At 39.5% G+C, this 25,557-nt stretch overlaps 1 protein-coding gene across 1 annotated transcript; it reads left to right on the forward strand.

Annotated features, from left to right (window-relative positions):
• The first annotated feature begins 16,493 nt into the window (after positions 1-16,493).
• Positions 16,494-17,449, forward strand: LOC146762394 (uncharacterized). Its single transcript, XM_085517895.1, has 2 exons — positions 16,494-16,933; positions 17,028-17,449. The coding sequence occupies exon 1, from the start codon at positions 16,592-16,594 to the stop codon at positions 16,919-16,921; it is 330 nt and encodes a 109-aa protein (XP_085374021.1). The 5' UTR covers positions 16,494-16,591; the 3' UTR covers positions 16,922-16,933; positions 17,028-17,449.
• Positions 17,450-25,557: the final 8,108 nt, after the last annotated feature.

The following is a 25,557-nucleotide window of genomic DNA, read 5'->3' on the forward strand; positions in this document are numbered from 1 at the left end:
ATCTGAGTGGGCAATACTCAATATACATGAGTTGAGCTTTGAGCTTTGTTTATGTGGTTTATTTTCTAATCATTATTACTATGTGCTTATTCACCCCACCATAAAAAGTGCTATTGCTCTTGACTGCATGTGGTGTCCCAGCCATGTAAGGCATTCTCATTTGCATCATTTGAAAATGTGTCACTGTCGTTCTTTCAGAGTCTTTGTACACATGTACACATCCCCTTTGTGATGAGGAGAAATTTAGAACTGCAGTAATGGGTTGTCATCTTTCATCTGCAAAATTTCATTATTTTAAAATCTTTAAAAACAGATATGTATTTTTATTAAAAGAGATGGTTTATCTCAGGGCAAGGAAGTTTGCTGTTACTGGAAAATCTACTAACTCAAAGTTCTTAGATGCATGAGATTCGTAACAGAAACTAAATTGTTTTCTGCCTTATGCTGAAGCCTGGCATCAGGTAAACTCTAGAGTGTTCCTACAGGTGCACAGTTACTAGTTTTAGTATTGTATCTTAGCGCAGCTAGTTGCAGTTGACATTCAAATTGAAGATAGACATAAATATATGTGTGCCTTCCAGGTGGCGCAGTGGTAGGAATGCCGCTTACAACACCGGAGGCCTGGGTTCGAATCCCCCCTGTGATGCAAGTGGTAGAAGTGCCGCTCTGCCACACAGGAGGCTCGAATCCTGGGGGTTGGACTCGATGATCTCTAAGGTCCCTTCCAACCCGCACGAGACTGTGATACTGTGATACTGTGATACTGTGATACTGTGATACACCTTAATTTGAGATGCAGCATTTTGGAAAAGAAGGGTGATGCCATAAGTGTGTACATCCAAACATTCTGTGTAGCAATGAGTATATATCCCCATGGTTCTTGTGCATGTAGGAGAAATGATGGACAAAGGAAATCTGTTTTGATGAGAGGATAAAATTAGTATGATATGTGTAGTTAATTAGAATTATAACTGCGTGGTAATTATTAAAAGCTCACATTTCTATAATATACTATATTCTGTACATACAGATATTTCCATTTGCAGTTTGTCATCTGACAGATTGTAACATGTCTGACACTGACATGATTTCAAGCCTATTGCTGCATAGTTCATTTTCAAAAACAACTTAATCTGACTTTCTGTAGAGTCTGAATTGCCTTTTTATGTCTATCTTTAGAATGTGAACTTTTGATAAGGAACTGTCTGTTTTCACCAGTTCCGTGTCCTTCCCAATGTACAGAACTATGCTAAAATGCCTTTCTATCAGCTTTGATGGAATGCCATGATATGTAAGACTCATGCAGCAGATGAAGTGATCGTGTGGTGAAGTGCACAGCTGGATTTTATTTTATTTTATTTTTTTTTTGTTACTTTGATTTGCTACACATTGCGCTTCTTAAATTGAAGACTCTATTTCTGAATCCAATGAGCAAATAATAGACTGAAAAAAAATTAAAGCTTTCAGTCTCGTTGACACAAGCAAAATGAGCGCAGGGCATATCTTCAGAAGGGCTGTTGGCATTTTTTATTAGATAGTTTTATATAGATGATGTATCGCAATTCCTTTCTAATACAATTACATAAAAACTGTTCTCCTTAGCTCTGCAGTATATCATCTGTACACATGTATATATGACCACAAAATGAAAGAATTCACCCAGCAGTTTATAAGAAAAGAAATCAGTGTCACAGATTGCAGTGGATAATAATCACAAATGTGGCATTCAGGCCATCATTCAGTAAGTCTCTTTACTATGTGACATTAAGTCATTTACTGAACTGGGGCTTTACTGAATGAAATTGTTAACAAAGGGAAAGGTGTTTGAGACTGTAGAGAGGAAAGACGGGCTGAAACAACCATTTAATCACCAGCCTCTGGAGGCTCCTACATTGAAAGAAAGACCTGTAAGAATTGCTTATCTTTCTACATATCATACATAATGATTTTTTTGTGGTTGGAATGAACTGTTGCATCTCCATTCACACTGCTGATGCTGGAACTGAATTAGATTATGATCTGGGAAATAAAATTAAACAATTTTAAGTAAATGCAATTAAACTGCAAGTTGGTCAAAACACCAAACATGAACAACTGAACAAATACAGATGCAGTATACCTTAGCTTTCACATATTGCCTAAGGTTTAAACAAAGTATTTGTATCATAACAGATATTTCATCTTCATGGGTAAGATATACTCATTCTGTATAATTGTTTCCTATGAAGCACAGGCTATCTTTCTAGTTCTAGTACCAGATTTCCTAGCTTATTTACTGGGGGAGGTAGGCATATTATCAAGTTTTGTTTCCATATGATTTAATGCAGTGACAACAGTCTCTGAAGAAAATTCAAATAGCAGAAAGTAGTTTCAGAAGACCATTATCTTTTGATTGCAAAACTTTAAAGTATTTCCCAGACCAACTGATGAAGTAAATAATTGCTCATCCTCTATATTATTACTGCCACCCAGGATCTCTGTGGGGGACTAAAGTGAAACAGAATTTTCTTAGGGTGAATTTTATGAACAGAGAGATATTTGTCTAGTGCTTAGCCAGGAGCTGAATCACTGAAGGAACTATTTACTTCTAATGTTTCTGTTATTGTTCCAGAGACTTTATTCCTCTTGTTTTTTTGTTTTTTTTTTTTTTGTTTCCCTCCATTATCCTTCCTTAGGTTTCTTCAGAGAAAATAAACAAGCAATTTAATAATAAGAAAAAAAAAGTTAAACTTTTTCATTGCAGTAGACAGTCATAGATAAGTGTCAGTACAGACCTTTATTTAAAACTCCTACATAAATTATGGATATTACTTGCCATGGGAACTGAGAGAAAACCTGTGCTTTAAGAGTAGCAAAATAAAAATATCTGGATTCTCTTGCATGAATACATCCATTGTCTGTTACAGTCTAAATACATATCTTTTGGCATGACAGTGTGACAGGGCATCAAGCTCTAGCCAAAGATTCTCCCTGAAAGCTGGTGCACCCCAAGTGCCAACAGACCCAGACTAGTGGTTCAACTGATATAAAAACTGCATGTTAAGATGCAAAAGGAGCACGAGAAAAAGAAAGACAAAGTCCATGGGTAGGCCTCAAATGTTTTGAATTAACACACTACTGTTAAGATTCAGAATTTCTCAAGGTTCACCAAGTACTTACTGATTCCAGATTAGATAAGAAATGCAATGCAGCTGATAAGCTGACCTGAATTTGAGCTGGTCTGTGCAAATCAAGTTTATGTTTTCATTCACTGGTGGTACCAGTGTATATACTTGATACCTGATACCAGGTATCAGCGAACTAAATAATCTATATCAAAGTAATGGAAAGGTCATTATAATTTCATTCCATAGTTCTAGACATTAGGAGTAATGTGTTAGTATCAGCACTGTTTTAATAAATGGTAAAGATTTTCTCTTTTTAATGCACGCCAATGCATATTTTCTTTCTTTTTGCTCTTTTCTTTCTTTCTTTCTTTCTTTTTTTTTTCTTTTTTTTTAAAGAAGATGAAATAATTGCAAGAAATGACTTTTGTCATGTTTCTCATTACACTGTGTCTCAAGTCAAAGATAAAGACTTACAAGAGTTAATCCAGATCAGACTGGACACCTTAGGTATCATGAATTTTTCAGTTCATTTGAAGAAAAAGAATCAGTGGTGAGGGTCTTTTTTTTAATAAACTTTTCTGTAATGACTGAGGCCAGAATGTGTTTTATTAAAATTAACACTCTGCGTACAGTTTTTGTCTGTTTTGGTATGTTCACATACTTTCCAGCAATGTAAATCCTCTTCATGATCAGTACTTCTGGACACTTTCTGCTGAGTTATCAGCTGGGAAGCAGCCTCATACTTACTGAAAGTTTTTGAAATCTCACTCAGAATCACTACCTTATGTATGTGTATACTGCAGATAAGGGACGGAATAGTTCTCAGCTTTCAGGTGTCAGATGTGTTTCACTGAGATTTTGCTGTTTCTTGTTTTATCTATTATTCTTTTATATATATGTGTATGTGTGTGTGTGTGTATTAAATATATATATGTGTTAAAAATATATGCTATATGCTACACAGAAGTTGTGTATTTTCCGGAGAACAACACTGACACCTTCTGAATTTGCATTCTCCTTACAGTGTTTTCCTTTCGAACTGTTCACTGTGCATACATAGAGACTACATACTGAATTCTGCAGTCAAAACTTCAGTTCACTCTGCCAGATACCTTTGACAGAGATAAGTCAATATGTTTTTGGTTAGCTAATTATTCTAAGAAATAACCTTAGCTGCAGTTTGTGGTTTGTCTACTTCTTCATACTAAGACATAGCTGTTCATAATTTTCAGTATCACATCTCTTAGGTTTGCATTAGTATATCAACTGTGTAACTCCATGTTTAGCTTTGTGTTGAGTAGCCTGGACAGTGTTTTGGAGAGATATCAAAGGAGCACAGTAGTGTCAAGAGGTATTAGATGCAGAAAAAGAAGGTTGCATTAAACAGCTCTGAATGTTGTGCATTGCTTTGAAAGTCTTTGATGTTACAGGAGCTGAATTCCACTCTCATGGCTCCAACAATAGCTATATTTCATGCATCAGCTCAGGTCCATTCTAGTTTGTTTTGAGTAGAATGCAGATAAAAGAAATGTTAAATATCATGGATCATTGTCACCTTGGGATGAGGTACGACATGGGATACCACAGTAGCCACGTATTACCATGTCAGCCCTAATTTCAAACCCAATATGTGATTCTGCTCTGAGGAGTAGATCTGTTCTGGACTGTGTGGCTGGTTTTGTTCCCAGGTTTCAATGAAAACAACTGCAAGTAAGCCTGAGTGTCTGGGAGTCCTTACTTTTTGTGTACTGAGTGGTAACTCCAGCTTCATCATTGTGGCTGTTCTTATATAAATGGGCAAAACCTGGAGCCAACTTACGCTCCAGAAAACAAGAAAATCCTAAAAGCTTCTCCACCTCCTTCCTTTCACCTGATAATGCACGGTACAGGGCTTGGTCAGATGTGCAGTTTTACTGTTAGATCTCAGATTTACCATCAAAATTGTGATTCTGTTTTTATTTCTTCTCAGAACTTTCTGTTATTATTGTACTCAATTTACAAGTGAAAAAATGCTTCTATTCTAACTGCCGGTACTACAGGCAGATCCCAAAGAATTTTTGTCATTATTTTCACTGAATCACAGAATTGTTTGAGTTGGAAGGGACCTTTACAGGTTCTGCATTGAACAGGAACATCTACAGCAAGATTTTTCTCCTGTGAAAGCCTGTTGTCTTCAAATTATCCCTTGACTAAGTTGAGCGCCTCTTGCAAGTCATTTAGTCCTAGTGAGTTGTGTTTCATAGGACTGTGGAGAAATAGTAAAAACTTATCATTTTCAGTCATCAGGTATGAATCTGCAGTCGCTTAAAGGAGAGGATAAATTAAGTGAGATACTCAGCTTCCTGCATAGTTACTTTTTAGCCAGTTTGCAGAACAAACATGTCCAAAAGTAAACCTGGGGCCTGAAGCCGCATCATGTTTTGGAATCAATACACTAAAACTGTTTTAGTTGAAAATAACTTTCTATTAACTCAGACGGATCCTAAATGACATAGTAGAAAAAAGATTTAAGAAATCTGTTGTTCTTGTTTTACATTCTAAGTAATAACATGATTCATTTTTAGCAAGTGTTCGTCTTCCAACATTAGGTTTGTCACTGTAGTACATTTTTTGATGTGATAACACTATCAGTGCCTAACCCTAGGGGTGCTTTGGTTCTTTCCTGCATTTGTTCACTTGTTAGGTGGAGGAGATCCTTTTGAATAAAGTCATGGAAAATTGGAAAGAGTTTCATAAGGCTTTGCAATCATATGACCCTAAGTGTACTGGCACAATTAACAGAAATTATCTCAGAAAAGTCCTGCATCTGTGTTGTTTTTCTTTGACAGATCAACAATTTACAGAGTAAACTGCAATAGTCAATATAATTTCTTTTCATACCATGTTTTTTTTTTGGTTTTTTTTTTTCCCCTGTCTTTTAATGTGATAGTTGTATCTAGAGACATCATTAAAGATTCTGGTTTATCTTAAGCACGTGGAAAAGAAGAAGCTGGTAGAAGAGATGGCCCATTCCTCATATGAGCAACTTGTAAATCTCTTATCTATTTCTATGACAATTAAATGTTGGAAACTTGAGAGTTTGGCATAATTTCACCATTTCAATAGGAAAGAAGCGTCTGCCATGAAGGAGCAGTTAATGCCCTAGAGATCCAAGCCATTATCAAACATTGTTTAGTAATTCCAAACACAATGTAATAAAATATTAATTCAATTTATGTTACATTTTTCCTCAGTAGACTATTGTGGTAAAGAATGGGAAATTGAAATTTAATATTGTTAACATTAAATCTCATTTCCAATATGAGCAGGCTGCCCAAGTTGGGGGAATCTAAACAGACACAAATTTGGGGAGAATGTGTCAAAGTATCTGTGTCCAAAGAAGAAGGAATTGTGTTAGATAATGTATTGCAATAATATTTCCGTCAAGTTATAATCAGCTCTAATCTACTCTCACAGGAGCTCTAGCTTTCTTTGTATACAGCCAGTGACTTTCAGAAAGATGTGAAATTCTCTCCTACCTTTGAAAACGTAATAGGAAAATCAAAGAAATCAGTTCCAGTCTGACCCTTACAACCTAGCGTCCTGCTGATCGTTGTGAATGAGCAGCAAACACAACAGCATCAATAGGAAATGGCTTTTGGAAAATAATCTTTGATCCTGAAATATGAACGAGCATGAGCCTGATCAGCAAAACCAATTCTACTGTACATTTTCTCCTTCCTATAAATGTCTTGGAGAAAACTTTGGGTGCTATGTGTTGAGCTCATAAAAGCCATGTTGCCAGCACAGCGTGTTATGAGTATATGCTTTTAAAATAATAGGTCAGTTTTATAGCTCTGCACTATGCAGCATATAATCAGTGGTCATTGATCATGAACAAGTAATTATCCTTTGAATTACCTGGGACTCAGCAGTTATACAGTTTTCTAAATAGTATTTCTACCATTATTTGTGTCAATGAGAGATTTGTAATGCAAGAAAAATCAGGAGTTATAGTCACTTTGAATTGTAAAGTGGTTTTTACTTGATAGTCTAGACATTGCCTGCAAGAAAATAATATGAAGAGGTGAAATGCAAACTGCTAGGGTTTAATTCATTCATCGTTGTGTTCATTGAATATTATATCTTTGTTTTAAATGGATGGAAGGTAAGCATTGTGAAATCTGCTTAGCAAAATGCTAGCTGCTGAAGTTGTGTTCTAGCAAACAGGAAAAGTGGGTATAATACCAACCCAGGATTTCTGGGTTGGGGAACATAGAGCATATTTGCACTATTGAACTGCATCATCGTTATACAGTGTGGCTACCTGTTTTTAGCAAACAAGACATGCATCACCACAGATTGGATGAATCTGAAATCTTTTCATAGGAATGGCTTCTAAAATATACATGTGAAAGGCAAAGTTTGAATTCTGTTGTCAAAGACATTTGGGAACATACAGTCATGTATTGATCATATTAATCCATGAATACAGAGTTTCATTAACACTGTATTATTTATTTTTCTCTATTAAGCCTCTCTAAAAGTACTGTTTTTAGCAGTATCATTCATCAGGGTCATGTTCCAGACAGCAGATGATCACACTGAAGAAGAAATATAGTTCTTACAGTAAGATGAAGAGAGAATTTATACCTAACTCTGCTGTAGATGGCCTAATTGATTGTAGTAATGTTTAGTTTTAGAATAAATGAGTAAAAGCTAACTAATTTAATTAGAATGGCTTGCCCACATTTGAGAGATATTTTGAAAATCCACCTTGTAATCAGCTTTTAGAGTTGCAGTTCCATGATTTATCCTTAAAAATATTTGTTGCCTTGCGTCTTTTAACCACTGTATATTTATTTATTGTAAATTGGTCTTTTTTTTTTTAATGTTGAAATTTATTTAAGACTATCCTTGGAGAGTATTGTGGATCATGCAGAGGAACAGTGGATGGCACTGTTCATTCACTGCTCTCAAGTGAAAAGAAATGCTAAGTTTAAAAATGCTGTTTTTAAAAATAATAATCAAAACCCCTTGTTACTGGCTCCTCCACATGCATACATACTGGGCTTAAGACTATCACATCTGTGCTGGGAATGTCAGAACCAGGCTGGGGATTTAGCACAGGCACTTTAAGAAATGCAGGGCTTTTGCACAAAAGGTGATGAAGTGACTGAATTACATTCGGAATCCAGAGATTCAGCTACATCAGTCTTCTTTATTTGAAATGATACTTCTGCTTTGGGGGGCTTCTGCTATAATTGGACTTTTGCATTGATGTGACTCATCCTGAGGCACTTGAGGACAATACCACTATCACTGCAGCAAAATAGCTGGCATGTTTGTCCCAGATGGCTTCCTGTGAGATGACATTCAGACTGGAGAAAAGAGGGAACAATTTTTAAGGGCATTTGGAAGCTTTTTATGGATTACACTCGCAAAGCAGATGTTGCTCTGTAGTGTTCACAGCCATTTTCTAAGTGAAGGCTTAGAAAAGAGGTGTTCTTTTAACTGAGCAGGGCTTAACAAATACTAGAAAATGGAGACATTTTTCTCTCTCTCTCAACGCCCTTCTGATACTTTCTTCCCTGCAATGCATATAGTGTGGATTAGATTTCTCAAAATAAATAAAAGCTTGTATTTCCATTCTATTTATTTATTTATTTATTGGAAGGAAGACACTGAGGCACATGGCATGTTAAGTTAACAGTGTCATCAACAGCTCTTTTTCTGGTGTCAGTCTAGCCCTTGTTCTAAGCAGAGTGTATAGAATGCCATGCTTCCTCAGTAAAAGGGCAGGAGCCTTCTGCTTTCAACCAGGAATGCCCAAAGCTCTGTGAAGATTAATGAAATCTTCGAAGTCTAAACAGTTCAGCAAAGCAGCAGTGGGGGCTTGATGACACAGGTTTTAATTTATGACCTCTGCTAATTTATATAGGAATGATTTGAGAGGGTGGTTCAGCAGGTATGAGGAACTACCCACCTGACCTCCTGTTATGCCTACAGTATAGCTGAAGAGGCTGAACAGTGTCTGCTCCCACGCTGCCAGCATTCACAGTTAGGAGTATTAATTTAAGCCATCAAACATTTTATTTTACATTCCTATGCAAGATGTCAAGTTATGATAAAGAAGGACTTTCATTCATGATTTGCATCACGTTTAGTGGTGCAATTGCTCTGATCTTAGCTGCGTTTTTCCACCAGTGCACCTAAGTTTGATAGGCTGATGTTGAGTAAGCTATGTTTCTTTCAAGGGTCCATTGTATAATTCAAGTCTTAACTACACAAGGTATTCACAAAGGCTTGCTGCAGGTAGGAGAGGCTTTTCTCCATCTGCTTATTCGAGTCAAAGTTGCTGTTCCAGGTATTGTTTGAATTAGGTTCCTCCTTTCTCTGTAGGCTTCTAAAGAAGCCTGGGAAGGCTAGTTTCCAATACCTAAAGATAACCTTCTGAATAATGACCTTAACTGTGTATGGAAGGGGCTGGTGCTACTTCGATCATCTTTGCCCTAAGACAAAGTAATATACATTGTTCTTAACCTCACAAATTATTTTTAAATTCTCATTTTATCCAAGTTATGCTATAAATATCAGGATAATTCTTCTGATGAGATTTTTAGAAGATGCTTTGGTATAACTTAAAAGTTGCTGTTCTTCCTGGTGACTTAAATGGTATCAGCTCACACATATAAAAGAGAAGCCAACAAAGAGAAGAAAAAAGGCAAACGGCTTTCAAAAAGGTGCAGTTATTAATACAGACAATGTTCTATTTAACATAAAGAAAAAGAATATGTATAGAAAAGAGGCCTTCAGAAAGACTGAGGGTATGTGCTGGCTTTGTAATGGTAAGTACTGTCCTAGGCTGATCTCTCATTTCACAGAGATATATTCAGAATCATACAACACTCAAAGCATTGCATCAGGAGAGCAAACACATATGGATCATTCTTCAAAGACTCTAGGATTCAGGTAAAAAAGCGACTGAGTCCACTTCACAGACTTCATAAGGATTATGTCTCACTGCATCCTTCAACAATTGGGTTTTGCTCTCTAGATAACATCTGATGAATAAGCTTGTGACCATCTGTAGCTCATTACTCAGGAAGCGTATTTGAACATTCTTAGAGGATCAGGAACAGTGGTGCTTCTGATGATTGTGACTACTGCAGGCCTTGATCTGTGGCCTTTATCTGTCTGAACCAGCCAGTGTCACTGATACTGGTTTCAAAGTTGTACGTACTGTTGGTTCTCCTCACTTCTTACTTTTGAATACACAGAAATATGTACATAATCCAGAGGAAAACACAAAAACAAAGAAAACATCACCTATCATAGTGGGATGAGCTTTGTTTCCCTTAAAAGTATATATTTTTCTGTATTTGCAAGATGTATACACCGACTCTGGACTCCTATTTCCTCTCACTTGGTCCCCAGTAATACAGTAATACAACCCCCTAATCCATCCTTGGAGACATATCTGCTGCCTATCTTCCCTCATCTTTAAGGGTGCTATTTCATAAGACAGAGGATACCCTGAACGAAGCTCACATATCTGTCTGCAGCTCACAAGACAGGACGTCTGAAGTCAGCAGTTTTGTTAATGATGCATATTATCCTGCATCATCCTGAAACTTTTGTTTCCTCTCCAACTAATTGGCCTTTTTGTTCTTCTTAGGGCCCACCTACATATCTTTTAAAGCAGCACTTGGGATTGCCTTGTATTTGCTGTCATACATCCTCAAAACCGGCAGCTTATTCCTACAGCTCCAAAAGCTCCATGGAAGATTTGTTGCTCCTGTAATCATACACAGTGGTTTATATCTTTCCTTCAGTTCGTTTTGTCCTGATGATTTTCTATTGCAGCACTGGTAACTGTGTTCATCTGGCCAAGTATGCTCTACTGTCAGTGCTTCCCGTGCCTTAAGACTAAGAGTCTTGTTTTAAGGCTTCCATCCCTCATCCTGCAACTGCTAAAATGAAACTTTGGAATACTTACTAAATGTTATATCTCTGTTTGTTTTATGATGGATGCTGTTTGACTGTCATGTACCACATTATGCTTGCTTTTCTCCTGAGCAAGAACTCATTCCTGAACAAGAACTCATTCAGTGGAAATGGAATATTACCTGAAGTTTCCAGACAATTAAGCCTGGTCTCTTGCTTTTTAAAGGGCTGATTTTGGTCCACCAGTCTGCCAGTGATTAAAACTTTTATATTTTCATGACTCTCTAACTATAAATTCTTTAGCATATTGGGATGGTTAAGGTGTCTATATTTGTGAAAGAGGTCTTGTTCCACAAGACCTTCAGTTCAGTCCTCAGGACTTTAAGCAGACTGTTTCAGACTGTCTGGAAGTCTTTTTTAATTTGCTTTTGTGAGACACTAAGAATTATCTGACCAGTTCCTTCTGTATCATGTTTTCTAGGGAAAGAATGTTCCCTGGAGGTGCACTCCAAGTTTTTCCTGAAGCAGAATATGAGAAGTACTTCTACTAGCTTTGTTTTTATGCTGGGAAGACCAAATCTTTCAGATGTTCCCTGAAGTTATTTTTGCTGAGATGTCCAACGCCATTTTTACATAGAGACCATCAAAGCAGAGAGCCAACAGGATAAAAAATGCATACTAAACTCCTGCCTTCCTTTCAAAAGAACTGTCATTCTATCAACAGTCCTGCCTAAGCTGTATTTTGCCTTTCCAAACACTTTTGCTGAGTTAATTAGGGTAAAATTTAGAAAAAATTTCCCTTCACTAGATTTTGAAGCAACGATATCCCTGACACATTCTGATAATCTGCTGCACAAACTCTTTTCTGCTAGTAATCATCACCCAACCAATTACAACCTACTCTTTTAACCTGTGATTTTTACCCCTTCTTTTTTGCCCAGGAAAAAAATCTCCTGATCTCCCAAAGCTTTTCATCTAAGTCTTGTTTTCTCTGTTGATAATATGTAGCAGACATCCTATAATTTAATACCCATATTTTCTTAGGGTGGAACTCTAATAAGGTTTAATTTGCCGACACATACATGGACAAAAACATACTTTATCCATTCTATCGTTTTTTGTCTCGTATATGATTCAGTTATGTATAACCCTATTCCAAGTAGCTTTAAGCTTTCTGCTAGATGGCTGTGGTTCATACTTTCCCATGAGCTCCTATGACAGGTCCCTTCTTCAATCCTAATCCAAGGTTTCTCTACTGGGTTATTAAACTTTGCAAGAAAAAAAGAAACACTGACAAGCAAGATAGTCTTCCAGATGATATCCTACAAGTAATCATTCATTTATTTTCAGGAGATAAACTTCCTCTGCATCAGTCTTAAACTTCACAAACAAGGAACACTAGAAAGAAATCTTGAGTTTAACTTCACTGTCCATCCTGTGTGTGCTAATGCAGGACTAATGGGAAAGTATAATGGTCAGTGGGATGTGGCAGATAAAGTTGGTAAAGTTTAGGCAATCTCTTGTATTCAGGCAAGATAGAAGACAACTCAGAAGACAAAGTCACTTTAGCAGATGACTCCATCCGAAGAAGGGGCCTTTTGATCCATCCTTTGATCCTTCTTGGAATGCTTAGAGTTAATATTCTCTGTGCTGTTCAGATAAAAGTAAAACTCTTTTCATGAGTGTATTTTTAGAAAGAGAGTTAATATTTTAAGATTATCTTCAAGTTGAGGGAATACTATAAAACACACTTAATAAATCTATAAAAATAAGACTGCTGAATAATTCTGCATTTTGCTTATGTGGAAATAACTGTGCACAGATTTAACAAAAGTAATTGTTCTAACTTTCCATTTCATGAGCTATAGTAAATCCATAGCAGATGTAAAATAGGTACAAGTGGGACATGTTACATGCCCTCTAATTGAATTTCTTTTCTGCATTTTAAAGTTATTAAATATTTATCCATTATTTACATTAGTGACTTATTTATGAAGTCTGTGGTATTTCAGCAGGAAGAGTATCCTGTCCATGTAGACTTTCTTATAGAGAAAAAGAGGTATTCTGACTACTCCTCACAGAGGAAAAAAATGTGGAAGTGACTTTATTGAGATCCAGAAAGAGGAAATTTCACCTTCCTTGGAGGAAAGAATATGTCCTCAGAGACGTTTTCTTCTTTCAAAATCACTGGAAAGCAGTCATTAACTTCTTTTATGTTGGCTTAGCCCACTCACATTAACTGAGTATGTTTTCATGCAATGTAAGCTGTCCCATCTGTGTTTAGGTGGGTAGGTTGTGAAGCACTGTAAGGTGCTACTGAAGTTAAATGATCTACATTATATGCTGTTCTTCAACCAAATCCTGACTCTGTAGCAGGGCAGCTGTTCCAACACCATTTCCTACATTAATGTCAACTTTGAAAAGTGTTGCTCTGATCTGCAGACTCATCCAGAGTGGTCAGGTACAGCAGGATGGAGCTGCTTATCCTCAGAGGTGGAGCAGGTTGCTCAAACAGTAAACAATATAGCGTGTGGAAAACCACAAGGATCCTTAGTTTTGGGTATGTTATTATAGGCCAAGCCATAGAAGTGGACAAAAGCTGTCTTCTCTGTTTATGTAGATAATGTGATGGTAGAATAGCACTCAAGGGAGGGCAGAATACACTCTTCTATTCCTCTGAAAGATAACTGTTCATAGTATGCCTTAACACCTACAAACTGCAGACATAACATCATCTCTGAGTTAACCTTTGTAGAGTCATACCAGTGCTGCCAGTATTCCATGTTTTTCTTTACAGCTTACAGCATAAGGACACCTTTTGGCTGTCTATCGTCTGTACACCACTGAATGTGTGAGCAGAACTCACACCCTGCTTACCAAAGGGGCAACATAGAACCTATGGCTTCACTGAGGCAATAGACACAAACTTTGCCTTTACACCTTGGGACTTGGATGATTATTCATAGAGTTCAAAATGAGGAAGATGGTGACTGAAGTTTTGTCGGGTATCCTGGGATAATATCCACAATTTATGTGTGTGTGTGTTCTCTTTTGTGAAGGATTAGAGTATTTCCTCCCTGTGAGGTTGTCATCAATCATCTTCCTTTAAACAAAACTTAGAAACCATGCATTTTGTGATCCATTCAGCACAGGACTATGACCTGATCTTGGGATTTAATATAACCTAATCTTGTATGCAGTTTGGGGAGAATATTATCATTTGTTTGTTTTTTTTCTCTAGATGAAAGTGCTAATAGTTGAGGCTGTTGTTGCCAACATTACCACTGTGACTGATTCTCTTTAGCTTTGATTGAATTTGTATTGCCAGATTTCCTTATCACTACTATTTAACATTTGATCTAATGCTAAATACTTGTTCAACTGAACATGAAATATACTTGTTTATTCAGAAGCTTTACATTCATAGAAAAGAATGACAATATGTTAATTATTCTTACTATTTTAATGCTCCTTACATCTTCAACCATTAAATGATTTTTTTTTCTTTTAATCTGTGCAATTAACTAAAATGTAATAACAAGAGAAATCACTGTAGGAACTCCTGGAGCATCAGGACAGAGCTATGCTGTATGGTTATAATGGCAAACACCTAAATCAAGAGTTACAAAGCAGCTGAAAGAAATGAAAGGCTTTGCAGAAAGCCCTCAGCAGCAGCAAGGGCTGCAGCTACAACTTTTCAGGGAATCAGGAGTTGAAAACAGGAGGAGAAAACCAGAGACCCCTCTTCACAATTAACTACCAGATAACATTAGGAGAATAGTAGGGAGTATCCCTTGAAACTCAGTCTTGGAGGGTAAAGGGGTCCAGAAAGGCTGGACACTTCTCAAGAAGGAGGTCTTATATGTGCAGGAGCAGTCTGTTCTCTTGAGCTGCAAGATGAGCCGGTGGGAAAGAAGACCAACATGGATGTACAGGGAGCTCTTCCTGAAGTTTTAGGAGAAAAAGAGGATCTACTTCCTGTGGAAGAAGGGACAGGCAACATGGTGAGAGTACAAAGAAGTTGTTAGGATGTGCAGGGAGAAAATTAGTAAGGCAAAAACCCAGCCTAAACTTAGTTTGGATGCTGGAGTAAAAGAGAACAAGAAGCTCTTTTACAAATATATTAACAGGAAGAGAAAGACCAAAGAGAATCTCCATCCTGTAATGGATGAGGCTGTGAACATGACAACTGAGGATAAAGAAAAGGCTGAGGTTCTCAATGACTTCTTTGTGTCTTCTTTAAAGTTCAGACCAGTTGTCCTCGGGGTACTCTACCCCCTGACCTGGATGTCTTGGATGAGGAGCAGAACAAACCCCCCACAATTCAGGAAGTCAGAGACCTGCTACTCTGCCTGGACTGCCACAAGTCCATGGAGCCAGATGAGATCCATCCGATCCGATCTGGAGACTTGCCAACGTGACTCCCATCTACAAGAATAGTCATAAGAAAGATCCAGGAAACTACAGGCCTTTCATCCTGATCTCAGTGCCAGCTGAGGTTATGGAACAGATCATCTTAAGGGAGATCACGCAGCATGTGTGGGACAACTGGGAGATCAGGCCCAGCCAGCACGGGTTCATGAGGGGCAGGTCCTGCTTGAGCAACCTGATCTCCTATGATTGAGTGACCCATGATGAGGGAAAGGCTGTTGATCTACCTGGACTTCAGCAAAGCCTTTGACACTGTCTCCCACAGTATTCTTCTGCAGAAGCTGGCAGCCTATGACTTAGACAGGTACTCTCTACTGGGTAAGGAACTGGCTGGAGGGCTGGGCCCAGAGAGTGGTGGTGAATGAAGCTAAATCCAGCTGGCAACAGAGTAATGAGTGGTGTTCCCCACGGGTTGGTGGTGGGGTCTATCCTGTTTAATATCTTTACTGATGATGTGGATGAGGGCATTGAGAGCACATCATTAAGATGACAGTAAGCTGGCCAGGAACATCGATCTGCCTAAGGGTAGGAAGGCCCTTCAGAGGGATCTGAATAGGCTGTATGGTGGGTCTGAAGCCAATGGGATTAAGTTCAACAACGCCAAATGTTGGTACCTGCAATTTGTGAGCACACTGAAAAGGTGGGTGATGCATTTCATCTGTGGCAAAATTGATGGGAAAGGCAAGTAATATTCTGGATGGCCATACACAGTTGTCACATTACAAAATGAAGAGCATGATGATCAGACCATGCACAAATCAGCTAATGGTGGTGACTGTTGAAAAATAGTGTTTTGTAGCTGAGAATTTGCACTAGTAGATGATAGTGTTATTGTACTCTCTGTTACAGTGTCTATGGAAACAAATAGAAGGCATTAAATTCAGAGCAGCCTGTGTTTATCTCCGCCTCTTGTATTTATTTTTTCTTATACAAAAAATATCTTTCCTCTATTGTTCAAAACTGGGTCCCTGTGCTCCATTAGTCATGGACCAGGTCCAAACTGGCCTATAAAGCATTGACATTTGGTCACAATGGGACATTCCACCAAGGCCTCCTGATGTCACAGGTGTTCCAAACCCTAACAAAAGGGGGACCCTGGGCTTAGAACCCCAGTTGCTGAGCAAGAAATGCCAGTGGCTGCACTGAACTCGATTGCTGAGTGGTCTTTTTGCATCGAAGGAGGCAGAATGGATTTTTCGCCTGCTAAGAAGAGGCGGCTGATGGAGAGGCTCCCCACCATCGAACCCATGGAGGTGGACCCTCCTGAGAGTGATGAGGAGCCCATGGAGGTGGACCCTCCTGAGAGTGATGAGCCCATGGAGGTGGACCCTCCTGAGAGTGATGAGGAGCCCATGGAGGTGGATCTGGAGCCAGACGAAGAACCGATGGAAGTGGAACCACCTCCAGCAGGGCAAAGCCACTACCAGCCCATTGCTCTCAGGAAGTGGCAACCCTGATCCTCCCATCCTGTAAGTTTGCCATTATCTGATACAGCCCCAGCTTTCAGATCACTCTGCAGGCTCACATGAGGCATTAATTTCCTGGGCATTCTTCTTTTGACAGCCAATGTTCCTGTGGACCCCTCCTTCCCATCCCCACCTCTTGTCCCTTCCCAAGTCCTCTCTTCTTCACCAAGAGGAAGAAGGAAGGGCAGGGACTGGCATCCTCGGAGCCGCTGAACCAGCGAAACAGGAGGAGTCCAGTGGAGGGACCTGAGCTGCCCAGTGACGTGAGGAGCTAAGGTGTCACAGAGGGTGGCTGCCCCTGTGGAGTATCAGAAGGCTTTGGTTGTGACAGGAGGAAGGCTGATGTTCAGCATGGAGGACTTCTGTCAAGCATGGTCAACAGAAGATTTAAAAAAATAGAAAATTTAATATAAACAATTAAAAACCAACAAAAAAAACCCCAAACAGATCAAACAAACATACACCTAAAGCCACAAAAATGATGAAAGCAATAAATGTTCTTCTGAGGTTTCTTTGGAACTTGACAGAATGTGTGTGGATTTGTGAGTCCTCTTCTAGTCTTCCCAGTACAGGAACAACGTTGGTATATGGGCTGAAGGCCCCGCCCAGGGCCATAGGGTGGGGAAGGGGCCATGGTACACTGCCTCTCTGGGCAGCCTGTTCGAGAACCTCACTGCTCCCTTGGTAAAAAACTTCCCCCTGATATCTAACCTAAATCTTCACTTCCTCAACTTATAACCATTTCCCCTTGTCCTGCCATTTTCTACCCTTGTAAAGAGTTGGCTCCCCTTATGTACTTTAAGGCTGCAGTGTCACCCCACAGCCTTCTCCAGCCTAAACTAGCCCAGCTTCCTCAGCCTGTCAAGTTTGGGTAGGGCTTTGAGACAACCTCATCCAGTGAAAGATGTCCCTGTACGTGGCAGGAGATAATTTTAGAATCAGACAACAAAGACCATTCTGTGTGCAATGAATCAAGCCCAAAGAACCAACCAATAAGCAGTCCTCCAGATATTTGGTCTTTTTGGTGACCTTCCCCAAAACAACAGGAGCCAGAGGGATAAAAGACACTATGAAGTAGCTGAGAGGTGACACCTGCCTCCGTTGGCCCAGTGACAGTTTAGTAGCCAGTGTTACCTTTTCCATCTATACAGTGCATGAAAGCAAAGCACTGGAAGCATCCTGGAAAAGGAAGTATCTTGGGACTCCCTGACACCATGGTAGCACAGGCAAGGCGACCCCTCAACAGAAACACCAATGCAACTGTCTGAGTTTTCTCTAGCTTCACAATAGTCTGCTCAATTTCTTGGCACACTATTTGCGATTTAGTCACTGCACAGGAAACAGAAACACCTCCCTTTGCTCTTTACTTGATGTAAGGAAAACTTTCACTCTAGTATATATATAGGTATACAGGAGTCAAGTGATAGGTGGCAGCCACGTCTGTGGTTGTGCTCCTTTCACCTTAGGATGAGTCCTATAGGACCAAGAGAACAGATGGATACTAGGAAAAGGTTCCTTCCAGAATTCTAGAAGCTTTTGGATAACAGTCTCTAGAATGTGGTTTGAATTTTGGTTGGCCCTGTGTGGAAGCAGGCATTGGTCTCAGTGATATCTGCTGATCCTTTCCAAGTTAGAATAGTCTGTGTTGCCTACCTGGATTTCAGTGAAGTGTTTGACGCTGTTTCCCACAGCCATCTCTGGGAGTAACTGGCTGCCTACAGCTTGGACAGGTGTACAATTCACTGGCTGTAGAAGCATCTGTGTGCCTGGGCTGAAAGTGAACGCAGGACTGCTGATCCGACTGAGAGCAGGAAGACTCTGCATAGGGGTATGGATAGGCTACATCAATGGGCTACATCCAATCACATTAATAAGACTAAATTTGTCCTGTTTAAATTGATTGAAATTTTCTGAACATTTATGGAGACAAAACAGTGGATGTGAGCATAGTGAGGCAGAGGGTGCTGGGTTTCAGCAGTGATGACAGTAGCATGGAAGACAAGCCTTGTTCTGTAGGGCCATGCAGATGTTTATAAGCATAGCATGCAGGCACTTGTTTGTTGCTGGTAAAAATGCATAGCTAATGGTGGTGACTCTGTTCAAAAACAGTGTTTTGTAGCTGAGAATTGTCTCTATTAAATAATATTATTGCGCTTTTTACATTGGTTCTGTTTGCATATTAATAAATATGCAACATTATTTTCAGAGCATCTTACTTATATGCATCCCACCTCTACATTCATGGTGGCTCAAGCAGGCAATAAGTTTGGACATCCATGTCATTGTCTGTTACTTGTTGCTTCAGCTAAAAATGCGAGCCTCAATAGCAGGGAAATTTTGTTTTCTTTCTTTCTGTATAGAATTGAAATTGTAGAGAACAGATTTATAGTTTAATAACTTACTTTGAAAGTAAGAAAGAGAGATCAATTTTCAGAATAATTTCAAGTTAAGCCATAGGATAAAACACAAAGAAGCAGACTGAAGATCAAGCTAACAAACTTCCCAAGAACAGAACTGTTGATAAAATAATTAAAAGGCTGAGGGACGGAGTGATACAACTAACTTTTAAAGACAGTTTTATCTTTTTTCTACAAGTAATCACACGGGAAAATCAGTAAAGCTAGCTTGCAGAAGGTGGGAAAAATGTTCTCTATTTTTCTCTCTCCTGTGCTTTTCCCAGAAGAATGGTTATTGTCTTATTTTTGCCTGCTCACAAAGCTGGAGTTAAATCCTCTAGGATTGTTTCAGTCACTGATGAGCTAAACAGGCCTCATGCAGGTTATTGCATGAAAAGGAACCTCAGCTTGTGTTTAAAAACATAAAATTGTCATCCTGTAGTAGCATCTTACTTTAAAAGCTTCATCTGCTCCCAGGTGTCAAAATGAACTCGTATGACCTGGAAATGGTGAGATACTGTTGGAACTTGGAGGTCTAATGTTAACATGCAGTACACCTCTAATGCAAAATGGGTGGAGGCTTCCTGATGAATTATTTGGCCTTAACTCAGAGACTTTAAGCCCTCTTCATATCTCTACAGTGCTAGTTGACAGGAGCAGTATTTGATTAGGTAAAAACTAAGTCTCTTTAACAGAAACTTTAGGATGAATGGCCCAAACTGCTTTTGTGTCATCTTTCAGATTTCTAATCTACAGCTTCCTCTGAACTAATCATGGGCTGCAGTGTGGCTTGTTATCATACTGGAGATGGGAAATACTCCCTGGGCACTCTGGCTCTCTTTCTTGCTCACTCTTGCTCTTATTTCAAAGGGGCCTACAGTGGCTATGTCAGAGAAATCTCCTCCAGACATCTAATAGCATTTCAGGTTGTTGACTGGTCCACAACAAGAGTGAAAAACTATTCTGTAACTCTTGGATTCAGTTGATTTAAGCATGTTGTAATTTTCCACAGTAATTATATGATGTCAGGTAGCTTTTGAACTGGGTTACCTGATTTGGACACAGCATCTCAGTGTTAAATAAATAAAGAAATAAAACTCCACAATGTAAATACATTAAAATTGTTTCATTTCTACTTGCCAAGACTTACTGTCAGATTTTGTATGTGTCTTTCTGAGGTATGTTTCTGTGTGATGCTCCCAGGGCCCATCACAGCCTCAACTGCTTATCTCTGTGAAAACTGTCCTTCAGACAGATGGGTGAGGTCGTGGGTTTGAGACTGTAGCTGTGTTCCCGATGGCACCCAGCTGTACATTTCTTTTTTTCCACCTTGCAAAGCAAAATACTTTGCTGAAAGTTGACAATGGACAGGAAAAGAAACACGAGGGCAGTAATATTTCCTCAGTTTACTTGCATTTAGGCAAGAGCTCCCGCTAAACAGTGTTACGACAGTAATTAATACTCTGCCCTTTTTTCAGATGTTGAGGTAAATAAAAACTCAGCAAGTATCAAAACAGAACCATACCTTTGAAAATGGCCTGCATAGTTCTGTGGGGTAGGTTGTCCCAGTCTGTTTTTACTGTGATTCAGCAGTCTTCCCATCCATGTACTATGGAATATGCTTGTTTTTATCGACTAACACTGCAGGGCAGAATGTACCAGCTGTAAGGAGATGGCAGAGTTGTTGCCTTCCTTTCCCTGTTTCTCACCGTAGACACATGAGACAGATGCTCCCCATTGTATGATAAGATGAATACTTAGTTACTATAGAGCCTTCCCCCATGAACACTACCTACATCCAGCTGCACATCTTCTTACCCTCAGGTGGATATCTTTCTGCAATTGTGCATAGGAAGCAAAATTGCTTTGAAATGAGGGGGGGAGGGAAAAGAGAGAGGGCAAAACACATCAAACATTTTTCATTTATCTTAAAATTTTCTTGCTAATACTGTGTACTTATTAGGAATGTGTTAAGCTTCAACCCATCCCTATCAATAAAATCTGATACCTGTGGCACATACCTTTGGGATGCTGGATTTGGTTGCTGCAATTTACACTACAGTGTGATACCGAAGAGACTTATTGTTGCCTGCAGCTAATGCAGTAATGTGCTTTCTATCACTATTAGGCAGAACAAACTTGTTCTACCTGCTGCTTTTCTTCTCCACTGACTGTCTGTGTACCACTTGCATTTAGAATAGTTGTATCACACCAGAAATCATTGAACAGTCAGTCTTCATGATTTCATTGTTCTTTTATTGCACTAGAGTTGATACATTTCTAGTTCTGGCAATACAGAAAGGATAAAAAATCATCATATACCTGCAGCCAGGTATGTGCATCACTGCACTGTGGTATTCTTGGACCCTGCAAGCTCAGCACAGTCCAGCTGGATGGAATACTGCGCAGGAACTTTGCTCTACTTCTGCTATTAGTCATTCAAAAAGGATGGGTTTCCTTGCAAGTCTTGTTCTACCCTTCTTATGCTGAGTGAAATAAGTGTACTCTGGAATAAATAAGGATGAAATATGAATAGGGGTAATTAAAAGGGATTTCTTGTTAGTTTTGATTTGAAGTGACTGAATACCTTATGTTTCCGGGAACTGCCTGGGCACATGTGTTTTCAGGTGAAATGCAAACTGAAGCTGATTCACAATCACTTGCCTTTAAAGATCCCTGCACCTGTTGCAAAAGAAAGTGGTTTAAACCTTGTTGTCTAGGTAGAATTCCAAATGGCAGTTTTTACATTGCTCATACATTAACTTCCCTGATATTTCTTCCAAGATGTTCATCTGCTTATTTCCTGACTTGTCTAGGAGCACAGCTGCTTTCATCCCAGAGATACTGGAATTTCAGAAGTCAGTAAAAAGCATCTAGAAATACCACCATTGTGAGAAATCTACCCTGGCCTTCAGTTTCTTCCTGAGAAGAATGTGGGACTCCTGTTATCTGCACCTGCTGCCTGCATATAAACGTTTTGGATATATCACACAATCACAATGGTGCTGGGAACCAGTTTTCATGCAATGTAAGCTGTCCCATCTGTGTTTAGGTGGGTAGGTTGTGAAGCACTGTAAGGTGCTACTGAAGTTAAATGATCTACATTATATGCTGTTCTTCAACCAAATCCTGACTCTGTAGCAGGGCAGCTGTTCCAACACCATTTCCTACATTAATGTCAACTTTGAAAAGTGTTGCTCTGATCTGCAGACTCATCCAGAGTGGTCAGGTACAGCAGGATGGAGCTGCTTATCCTCAGAGGTGGAGCAGGTTGCTCAAACAGTAAACAATATAGCGTGTGGAAAACCACAAGGATCCTTAGTTTTGGGTATGTTATTACAGGCCAAGCCATAGAAGTGGACAAAAGCTGTCTTCTCTGTTTATGTAGATAATGTGATGGTAGAATAGCACTCAAGGGAGGGCAGAATACACTCTTCTATTCCTCTGAAAGATAACTGTTCATAGTATGCCTTAACACCTACAAACTGCAGACATAACATCATCTCTGAGTTAACCTTTGTAGAGTCATACCAGTGCTGCCAGTATTCCATGTTTTTCTTTACAGCTTACAGCATAAGGACACCTTTTGGCTGTCTATCGTCTGTACACCACTGAATGTGTGAGCAGAACTCACACCCTGCTTACCAAAGGGGCAACATAGAACCTATGGCTTCACTGAGGCAATAGACACAAACTTTGCCTTTACACCTTGGGACTTGGATGATTATTCATAGAGTTCAAAATGAGGAAGACGGTGACTGAAGTTTTGTCGGGTATCCTGGGATAATATCCACAATTTATGTGTGTGTGTGTGTTCTCTTTTGTGAAGGATTAGAGTATTTCCTCCCTGTGAGGTTGTCATCAATCATCTTCCTTTAAACAAAACTTAGAAACCATGCATTTTGTGATCCATTCAGCACAGGACTATGACCTGATCTTGGGATTTAATATAACCTAATCTTGTATGCAGTTTGGGGAGAATATTATCATTTGTTTGTTTTTTTTCTCTAGATGAAAGTGCTAATAGTTGAGGCTGTTGTTGCCAACATTACCACTGTGACTGATTCTCTTTAGCTTTGATTGAATTTGTATTGCCAGATTTCCTTATCACTACTATTTAACATTTGATCTAATGCTAAATACTTGTTCAACTGAACATGAAATATACTTGTTTATTCAGAAGCTTTACATTCATAGAAAAGAATGACAATATGTTAATTATTCTTACTATTTTAATGCTCCTTACATCTTCAACCATTAAATGATTTTTTTTTCTTTTAATCTGTGCAATTAACTAAAATGTAATAACAAGAGAAATCACTGTAGGAACTCCTGGAGCATCAGGACAGAGCTATGCTGTATGGTTATAATGGCAAACACCTAAATCAAGAGTTACAAAGCAGCTGAAAGAAATGAAAGGCTTTGCAGAAAGCCCTCAGCAGCAGCAAGGGCTGCAGCTACAACTTTTCAGGGAATCAGGAGTTGAAAACAGGAGGAGAAAACCAGAGACCCCTCTTCACAATTAACTACCAGATAACATTAGGAGAATAGTAGGGAGTATCCCTTGAAACTCAGTCTTGGAGGGTAAAGGGGTCCAGAAAGGCTGGACACTTCTCAAGAAGGAGGTCTTAAATGTGCAGGAGCAGTCTGTTCTCTTGAGCTGCAAGATGAGCCGGTGGGAAAGAAGACCAACATGGATGTACAGGGAGCTCTTCCTGAAGTTTTAGGAGAAAAAGAGGATCTACTTCCTGTGGAAGAAGGGACAGGCAACATGGTGAGAGTACAAAGAAGTTGTTAGGATGTGCAGGGAGAAAATTAGTAAGGCAAAAACCCAGCCTAAACTTAGTTTGGATGCTGGAGTAAAAGAGAACAAGAAGCTCTTTTACAAATATATTAACAGGAAGAGAAAGACCAAAGAGAATCTCCATCCTGTAATGGATGAGGCTGTGAACATGACAACTGAGGATAAAGAAAAGGCTGAGGTTCTCAATGACTTCTTTGTGTCTTTCTTTAAAGTTCAGACCAGTTGTCCTCGGGGTACTCTACCCCCTGACCTGGATGTCTTGGATGAGGAGCAGAACAAACCCCCCACAATTCAGGAAGTCAGAGACCTGCTACTCTGCCTGGACTGCCACAAGTCCATGGAGCCAGATGAGATCCATCCGATCCGATCTGGAGACTTGCCAACGTGACTCCCATCTACAAGAATAGTCATAAGAAAGATCCAGGAAACTACAGGCCTTTCATCCTGATCTCAGTGCCAGCTGAGGTTATGGAACAGATCATCTTAAGGGAGATCACGCAGCATGTGTGGGACAACTGGGAGATCAGGCCCAGCCAGCACGGGTTCATGAGGGGCAGGTCCTGCTTGAGCAACCTGATCTCCTATGATTGAGTGACCCATGATGAGGGAAAGGCTGTTGATCTACCTGGACTTCAGCAAAGCCTTTGACACTGTCTCCCACAGTATTCTTCTGCAGAAGCTGGCAGCCTATGACTTAGACAGGTACTCTCTACTGGGTAAGGAACTGGCTGGAGGGCTGGGCCCAGAGAGTGGTGGTGAATGAAGCTAAATCCAGCTGGCAACAGAGTAATGAGTGGTGTTCCCCACGGGTTGGTGGTGGGGTCTATCCTGTTTAATATCTTTACTGATGATGTGGATGAGGGCATTGAGAGCACATCATTAAGATGACAGTAAGCTGGCCAGGAACATCGATCTGCCTAAGGGTAGGAAGGCCCTTCAGAGGGATCTGAATAGGCTGTATGGTGGGTCTGAAGCCAATGGGATTAAGTTCAACAACGCCAAATGTTGGTACCTGCAATTTGTGAGCACACTGAAAAGGTGGGTGATGCATTTCATCTGTGGCAAAATTGATGGGAAAGGCAAGTAATATTCTGGATGGCCATACACAGTTGTCACATTACAAAATGAAGAGCATGATGATCAGACCATGCACAAATCAGCTAATGGTGGTGACTGTTGAAAAATAGTGTTTTGTAGCTGAGAATTTGCACTAGTAGATGATAGTGTTATTGTACTCTCTGTTACAGTGTCTATGGAAACAAATAGAAGGCATTAAATTCAGAGCAGCCTGTGTTTATCTCCGCCTCTTGTATTTATTTTTTCTTATACAAAAAATATCTTTCCTCTATTGTTCAAAACTGGGTCCCTGTGCTCCATTAGTCATGGACCAGGTCCAAACTGGCCTATAAAGCATTGACATTTGGTCA

The sequence above is a fragment of the Coturnix japonica genome, chromosome 1 (genome assembly GCF_054131305.1).
Source record: "Coturnix japonica strain WE chromosome 1, WE-NBRP24, whole genome shotgun sequence".
Classification (NCBI taxonomy): domain Eukaryota; kingdom Metazoa; phylum Chordata; class Aves; order Galliformes; family Phasianidae; genus Coturnix; species Coturnix japonica.